General features: G+C 45.6%; 1 protein-coding gene across 1 annotated transcript in view; it reads right to left on the bottom strand.

Annotated features, from left to right (window-relative positions):
• Positions 1-583: 583 nt before the first annotated feature.
• LOC137428431 (vesicular inhibitory amino acid transporter-like) overlaps positions 584-9,243 on the bottom strand; it is a 13,933-nt gene continuing 5,273 nt past the window's right edge. The window contains exon 2 of the mRNA XM_068118352.1: positions 584-1,771. Within this exon, the coding sequence (XP_067974453.1) occupies positions 584-1,771 (1,188 nt within the window). The remainder of the gene's footprint in view (positions 1,772-9,243) is intronic.

The following is a 9,243-nucleotide window of genomic DNA, read 5'->3' as shown; positions in this document are numbered from 1 at the left end:
GCGGGGTCCGATGCTTTATATACATATAAATATATATATACATATATATATATATATGTATGTATATATATATATATATATATATATATATATGTATATAAATATATACATACACACACACACACACACACACACACACACACAAACATATGTTTACTTATACTGTAAGTTTTTGGGATCATCAAAACAAAGAGTTTCACATATTGCATGGCAGTTTCTGATTAGTAACACAGTCGGTTGTGCAAACAGAAAGTCAATGAGCCACAAGGGAAGTCACCACCTGTGAAGAATTTCTTATGAAAAGGTCCCAGCATGAATAGGCTCTCCAGTTTCTTGTTGATCATATATAATATCTGCTTCATATTATATTTGACCCCATGATACCGAGACCTTTGGGAAAGTGAAAACCTTTGAGGAACAGATTTTGGGTTTGAATGATTTTGCCAATAATATTTATCAGTAGCAATGGGGTAGCTCGGGTAGTCTTTGCGAGTGAACAAAGAGAGGAGAAAATGTAAGACAGGAGACGAAGGCGAAGAGATGGCAGAAATATTACAGGAGCAGCGAGAGACGTATACTTATTTCATTTACGCGTGTTGTTGCTATAGGCTTCAGCAAGACCTTCCAAAGAATGCACTAAACCAGAAATACTACAAATGAGCCCTACTATGAAAATAGACACATCAAAAAATACATGGTGCCATTGTAACTTTCGCCAACGGAGCTTGAGATGGAACATTGCTGGAAGAAGAAAGGAGAGTGAAGCTCCTGTGAGACTTCCTGTGAGACCCATGAGAAGGGCAAAGTGTGGGATGTAAGCAGCCATAAGCAGTGTGAGGAGCACCAAGACCGATCGAAGTAACGTGGCCCAGTGTCGAAGTTTGCCGCTCGGAGAATAGCAGCTTGGAAACACCGTCAAAGGACGCTCTCGGAAGAGGGACGTCTCAAACACTTCGACTGCTGCGAAGAAGGGCAAAGGATATGAGAAGAGCGCTTTGGCCACCAGAAACATGTTGACCACAGCTCGAAACGTGGGTGGCAGGTTGTCCGTGATCACTTCTTTCGTGTTCTCAGCCCATGTCAAAAACGCCAGGAGCGCAAAAATGCCTTTGCAGAAACATGCGGCGATATGAGTCCACTTCAGCATTGGAAAGAACTGCCTCTTGTCATTCATATGACCTTCCAAGGAAGGCAGGAATATCTGCGAAGTATAACTGAAAACTATGACTCCTACTGAGATAGGAAAGGTCTTTACATCTACGTAGAATTTCATCTTGTCCCAGGCCCAGTCCCGTGCACGGCTTAGACAGTAGGCCATTACAAGGAATGTGATAACAAAATGTGAGAGGGAGCAAAGCATGCTGAAGCGTGAGACTGTTTTGAGGTTGCGCAGGAAGGCACTGGGCAGGAGGGAGAGGCCGGCAATGACGCACCAGGATTGTTGGGTTACTCCCAGGTTGGGGAAGCTATTCTCCATGAGGTTCCCGCTCACGACCACGTAGAGGACACACGTCATTATGAGCTCGATCTGCTGTGCCACATTTACGACGATGCCACCGAGACGTGGGTAGCGCGGAGAGCAGCACGCATTCGCGATGTCCACGTACGATTCTCGTACCCGGATCTCTTGACCGTCTTCATCTTCCTCGTACAGGCATTCCACGAGGACCTTTCCTGTGTAGCAGCAAACGGCAGCGGCGAAGATTATGAGGAACAGACCAAGGTAGCCACCATGAAGAACTGCGTAGGGAAGTCCCAGCACAAACATGCCCTGATAAGACAAAAGGTTACGGATGAGGGATGCAAAAGGGTGGCATCCCGTATAAAGTACCTGGATGAACCAAGAAGCACAGTTATCGTGTAAGTTATAAACATGGATGAGCAAGGAGCACATTTATTGTTTAAATTAAAAACTTCAACATGTAACATGGGTATCGTATGATAACCATCCTCAGATCAGGTGCTCTGGGGGTGAGACAACCCAAACAACTGAGCAGATTTTCAGTCGTAGTCCTACTTTTACTTCACACAATTTAATTCCTGGTCCAATTGGCAAGTAGCATGCCATACCTCCTTCAGGCTGAACAGGTCACGTTTTGTATCACACTGATAGGCCGGATCTGGATTCAGACCTGACCCAAAATCGAATCGGCTTGTTCCTGTCGCCTAACCAACTCGTCCACCAAGTTTTGCATAACCCGTCTACAACTTCTTGAAATATCGTGATGTTTGCCGACATCGTTTTTAGCCCCATCTCTGAATGGTGAAGGATCACTTCAAAATTCTCGGATCCGGATCTGGATCTTCACCAAATTCAAATCAATTCGTCCTCGTCACACACACAACCTGTCCACCAAGTTTTCATCCGAATCAGTGCACACATCTTTGAGATATCCTGTTCACAGACAAACAGGAGTAAAAACCCAACCTCCGTCCACCGATTCGGTGGCGGAAGTAATAAGCATGATAACAGGAATTAATATTTTTGAAATCTATGGTGCCAGCAGATGTCTAACAGGGGAAGGTGAACAGCTGTCTTCAAGACGCAAAGGGACGAATGAGGTTGAAGAGGATGTGGAGGTTGATTCCACAAGTGGAAAAAAGAGGAACAAATGAGTGGAAGTAAACAGTGATCCTGGATTTAGGTCGTTTCACCAGAAGAGGTTGTCCCTTCCCCCCTCAAATCCTGCTGTTGATTTGTTTCCCTCGCTGTTTCTACCATTCCTTTTGTTACCTCCTGATCGGTTATATGGTGTAGCTCCTCCATGAGCCTCGACTATGTATCTATCTAAACATGAATAAAGTGGACCACAGCACTCATCTCAGGGTTGAGATTTCCTTCCTTGAGTCCCCTGTTTTGGATGAGATAGCAGTGAGAAGGAAATGGAGTTTGTGATCCGATCAGTGTACGTGCATCGCTCTACACTCGTGAGGTCCCTCAAAAACCACTGTGATGGAGACCCAGGGAATGTGTGGGAAAAGGAATTGTATCCACAATACACACAAAGCCAAGTTAACAAGAATCAAAGTCTGATTTCATATTCTAGTAAATACGTACGAAAGGTTTAAAATACGTCATGGACTCACAAATCAGGGTTCGTCATGAGGAATTCCATGGCTTACCATATTTATGGAGTGGATGCTTTGACTAGGATTTGATTACATACATATTCATCCTGCTCGTATCATTATCTCTCTCTGCATGCTGGAACCCTAAATCCCTGGAACTCTGGAACCCTGAAACGCTAGAACCCTGAAACTCTAGAACCCTGGAACCTTGAAACCCTGGAATCCTGTAACCATAGAACCATGGTACCCTAAAACTCTGGAACATTGGACTCCTGGAAACCTAGAACCCTGTAACCCTAGAACCCTGGAACCCTGTAACCCTGTAACCCTAGAACCCTGGAATACTGTAACCATAGAACTCTGAAACCAGAGAACCATGGAACCCTAAAACTCTGGAACATTTGACTCCTGGAACCCTGGAAACCTAGAACCCTGTAACCCTAGAACCCTGGAAACCTAGAACCCTGGAACCTTGAAACCCTGGAATCTTGTAACCATAGAACTCTGGAACCATAGAACCATGGAACCCTAAAACTCTGGAACATTGGACTCCTGGAACCCTGGAAACCTAGAACCCTGTAACCCTAGAACCCTAGAACCCTGGAACCCTGGAACCCTGTAACCCTAGAACCCTGGAATACTGTAACCATAGAACTCTGAAACCAGAGAACCATGGAACCCTAAAACTCTGGAACATTTGACTCCTGGACTCCTGGAACCCTGGAAACCTAGAACCCTGTAACCCTAGAACCCTGGCAACCTAGAACCCTGGAAACCTAGAACCCTGTAACCATATAACCCTGGAATCCTGGAATTATGTAACCCTGGAATCCTGTAACCCTAGAACACTGGAACTCTAGAAACCTAGAACCTTGGAACACTAGAACCATGGATCCCTAGAACCTAGGAACCCTATATCCTTAGAACCCTGGAATATTATAACCCTAGAACACTGGATCCCTGGAATCCTGAAACTGGATCCCTGAAGGATGACTAGAACCTTGGAACCATGGAGCCCTGAAACCCTAGAACCTTGGAACCCTCGAACCTCAGAACCATGCAACAGCAGAACCTTGGAACACTAGAACCATGGATCCCTGGAATCCTGAAACCCTAGAACCTTGGAATCCTGAAACTGGATCCCTGACGGATGACTAGAAACTTTCAACCCTGGAGCCCTGAAACCCTAGATCCTTGGAATCCTGAAACTAGATCCCTGAAGGATGACTAGAACCTTGCAACCCTGGAGCCCTGAAACCCTAGATCCTTGGAATCCTGAAACTAGATCCCTGAAGGATGACTAGAAACTTTCAACCCTGGAGCCCTGAAACCCTAGATCCTTGGAATCCTGAAACTGGATCCCTGAAGGATGACTAGAAACTTTCAACCCTGGAGCCCTGAAACCCTAGATCCTTGGAATCCTGAAACTGGATCCCTGAAGGATGACTAGAAACTTTCAACCCTGGAGCCCTGAAACCCTAGAACCTTGGAATCCTGAAACTAGATCCCTGAAAGATGACTAGAACCTTGCAACCCTGGAGCCCTGAAACCCTAGATCCTTGGAATCCTGAAACCCTAGAACCTTGGAACCCTCGAACCTTGGAACACTGCAACAGCAGAACCTTGGAACACTAGAACCATGGATCCCTAGAATCCTGAAACCCTAGAACCTTGGAACCCTCGAACCTTGGAACCCTCGAACCTTGGAACCCTGCAACAGCAGAACCTTGGAACACTAGAACCATGGATCCCTGGAATCCTGAAAGCCTAGAACCTTGGAACCCTGGAGCCCTGAAACCCTAGAACCTTGGAATCCTAGAATCCTGAAACCCTAGAACCTTGGAACCCTCGAACCTCGGAACCCTATATCCTTAGAACCCTGGAATATTATAACCCTAGAACACTGGATCCCTGGAATCCTGAAACCCTAGAACCTGGGAACCCTCGAACCTCAGAACCCTGCAACAGCAGAACCTTGGAACACTAGAACCATGGATCCCTGGAATCCTGAAACCCTAGAACCTTGGAACCCTCGAACCTTGGAACCCTGCAACAGCAGAACCTTGGAACACTAGAACCATGGATCCCTGGAATCCTGAAACCCTAGAACCTTAGAACCCTCGAACCTTGGAACCCTGCAACAGCAGAACCTTAGAACACTAGAACCATGGATCCCTGGAAACCTGGAACCCTAGAACCTTGGAACCCTTGAACCTTGCAACAGCAGAACCTTGGAACACTAGAACCATGGATCCCTTGAATCCTGAAACCCTAGAACATTGGAACCTTGGAACCCTCGAACCTTGGAACCTTGGAACACTAGAACCAAGGATCCCTGGAATCCTGAAACCCTAGAACCTTGGAGCCCTGAAACCCTAGAACCTTGGAATCCTAGAATCCTGAAACCCTAGAACCTTGGAACCCTCGAACCTCGGAACCCTTTATCCTTAGAACCCTGGAATATTATAGCCCTAGAACACTGGATCCCTGGAATCCTGAAACCCTAGAACCTTGGAACCCTCGAACCTTGGAACCCTGCAACAGCAGAACCTTGGAACACTAGAACCATGGATCCCTGGAATCCTGAAACCCTAGAACCTTGGAATCATAGGGTACTCATTTTGCCGACCTGGGAAGGATGACAGGCCGAGTCAACCCACCTGGTGTTAATTCAACGGCTGGCATGGGCTTGAACTCAAGACCCTAAGATCTCAAGCCCACCACCTTAACCGTTAAGCCATCGCCAGGTTGTTGGGTCTCGAAGGTCCACCAACGAATGCCAGTTTAACGTCCATCCGAGGGACGACACATTGGTTGATGAATCTCACTGCCTGTGAAACATCAAGAAGGCAGTTTATAGCCGGATCGGGATTCCAACCCAGGATAGACAGCTTACAGGTAGGTGAGTGTGTGTACCTGTCGACTATCGTGCCAACCCCACAAATTATATAAGAGTTGAAAATTTAAAATGAGGGTAAAAATAAAAATGCCATTAAAGGTGACGTAATAGAGGAAGGTGACAGTTCAGAATTATAGGAGACACCAGGCAGGTAGATCAAATCTACCTGTAATCCAGTATATCCCTTTAAACATTGAAGGTAAAGTCTGTTTGGAACTGTCATAGTTTGTGTGATCAGGAAACACATTATTATTATTATTATTATTATTATTATTATTATTATTATCATAACTCACCTTATATTATGTGTACACTTATATTACTTGAGGCTTCCTTTTATATATGTAAATATATATCATAATAGTGACGTCACAAGTCAGGCAAATTTACTGGGGATAATGATCAGAATGTATGGATGTGGGATAGCAACTCCTTCCCAGATTATCTTGATTCGCTGTCCCATTCATTTAGTAGGGGATGGCTGGATCAGGAATGGGGGGATTCATTTAGTAGGGGATGAATGGATGAGGAATGGGGGGATTCATTCAGTAGGGGATGAATGGATGAGGAATAGGGGGATTCATTTAGTAGGGGATGACTGGATGAGGAATGGGGGGATTCATTTAGTAGGGGATGAATGGATGAGGAATGGGGGGATTCATTTAGTAGGGGATGAATGGATGAGGAATGGGGGGGGTTCATTTAGTAGGGGATGAAGTGATGAGGAATGGGGGGGATTCATTCAGTAGGGGATGAATGGATGAGGAATGGGGGGATTCATTCAGTAGGGGATGAATGGATGAGGAATGGGGGGATTCATTTAGTAGGGGATGAATGGATGAGGAATGGGGGGATTCATTCAGGAGGGGATGAAGTGATGAGGAATGGGGGGGATTCATTCAGTAGGGGATGAATGGATGAGGAATGGGGGGATTCATTCAGTAGGGGATGAATGGATGAGGAATGGGGGGATTCATTCAGTCGGGGATGAATGGATGAGGAATGGGGGGATTCATTCAGTCGGGGATGAATGGATGAGGAATGGGGGGATTCATTCAGTCGGGGATGAATGGATGATGAATGTGAGGATTCATTCAGTAGGGGATGAATGGATGAGGAATGGGGGGGATTCATTCAGTAGGGGATTAATGGATGAGGAATGGGGGGATTCATTCAGTCGGGATGACTGGATGAGGAATGGGGGGGATTCATTTAGTAGGTGATGAATGGATGAGGAATGGGGGGATTCATTTTGTAGGGGATGAATGGATGAGGAATGGGGGGATTCATTCAGTAGGGGATGAATGGATGAGGAATGGGGGGATTCATTTAGTAGGAGATGAATGGATGAGGAATGGGGGGATTCATTCAGTAGGGGATTAATGGATGAGGAATGGGGGGATTCATTCAGTCGGGGATGAATGGATGAGGAATGGGGGGATTCATTCAGTCGGGGATGAATGGATGATGAATGTGGGGATTCATTCAGTAGGGGATGAATGGATGAGGAAATGGGGGATTCATTCAGTAGGGGATTAATGGATGAGGAATGGGGGGATTCATTCAGTCGGGGATGAATGGATGAGGAATGGGGGGATTCATTCAGTCGGGGATGAATGGATGAGGAATGGGGGGATTCATTCAGTCGGGGATTAATGGATGAGGAATGGGGGGATTCATTCAGTAGGGGATTAATGGATGAGGAATGGGGGGGATTCATTCAGTCGGGGATTAATGGATGAGGAATGGGGGGATTCATTCAGTCGGGGATGAATGGATGATGAATGTGGGGATTCATTCAGTAGGGGATGAATAGATGAGGAATGGGGGGATTCATTCAGTAGGGGATGAATGGATGAGGAATGGGGGGATTCATTCAGTAGGGGATGAATGGATGAGGAATGGGGGGATTCATTCAGTAGGGGATAAATAGATGAGGAATGGGGGGATTCATTCAGTAGTGGATGAATGGATGAAGAATGGGGGGATTCATTCAGTAGGGGATTAATGGATGAGGAATGGGGGGATTCATTCAGTCGGGGATGAATGGATGAGGAATGGGGGGATTCATTCAGTCAGGGATAAATGGATGAGGAATGGGGGGATTCATTCAGTAGGGGATGAATGGATGAGGAATGGGGGGATTCATTCAGTAGGGGATGAATGGATGAGGAATGGGGGGATTCATTCAGTAGGGGATGAATGGATGAGGAATGGGGGGATTCATTCAGTAGGGGATGAATGGATGAGGAATGGGGGGATTCATTCAGTAGGGGATGAATGGATGAGGAATGGGGGGATTCATTCAGTAGGGGCTGAATAGATGAGGAATGGGGGGATTCATTCAGTAGGGGATGAATGGATGAGGAATGGGGGGAATCATTCAGTCGGGGATGAATGGATGATGAATGGGGGGAATCATTCAGTCGGGGATGAATGGATGATGAATGTGGGGCTTCTGATAGATCACAGCATCACATGCTGATCCCGATGCTCAGTCACGCTCCATTAGCAGTGGCCGAGCATATGTACAGCAGGAAATCTCTTATAACCTGATGGACCATTGCATCAGTTAAGGGGCCATGGCTCATTTTGTCAATACACGCTTGTAGACGAGTACGGACACATTGTAGTGAATACCGGGCCATGGGTGAATACGGGCCGGTTGTAGCAATTCGTTATAATTAATACAGACCCGTTATGGCGATTCGTTGTAATGAATACAGACCCGTTATGGCGATTCGTTATAATGAATACAGACCCGTTATGGAGACTCGTTATAATGAATACAGACCCGTTATGGAGACTCGTTATAATGAATACAGTCCCGTTATGGCGATTCGTTATAATGAATACAGACCCGTTATGGCGATTCGTTATAATTAATACAGACCCGTTATGGAGACTCGTTATAATGAATACAGTCCCGTTATGGCGATTCGTTGTAATGAATACAGACCCGTTATGGCGATTCGTTATAATGAATACAGACCCGTTATGGCGATTCGTTATAATGAATACAGACCCGTTATGGCGATTCGTTGTAATGAATACAGACCCGTTATGGCGATTTGCGTTGCAGCGATTCACTATAGCGATTATGGACCCGTTTCAGCGATTCATTATAGTGATTATGGACCTGTTATAGTGATTGGTTGTATCGATTCATTATAGTGATTGGTTGTATCGATTCATTATAGCGATTCTTCATAGCGACTATGGACCTGTTATAGCGATTATGGACCCGTTATAGTGATTCTTCATATCGATTTTAG

This window comes from Myxine glutinosa, chromosome 5 (genome assembly GCF_964187855.1).
Source record: "Myxine glutinosa chromosome 5, kmMyxGlut1.1, whole genome shotgun sequence".
Taxonomy (NCBI): Eukaryota; Metazoa; Chordata; class Myxini; order Myxiniformes; family Myxinidae; genus Myxine; species Myxine glutinosa.
This window is presented reverse-complemented; position numbering and strand designations above follow the sequence as displayed.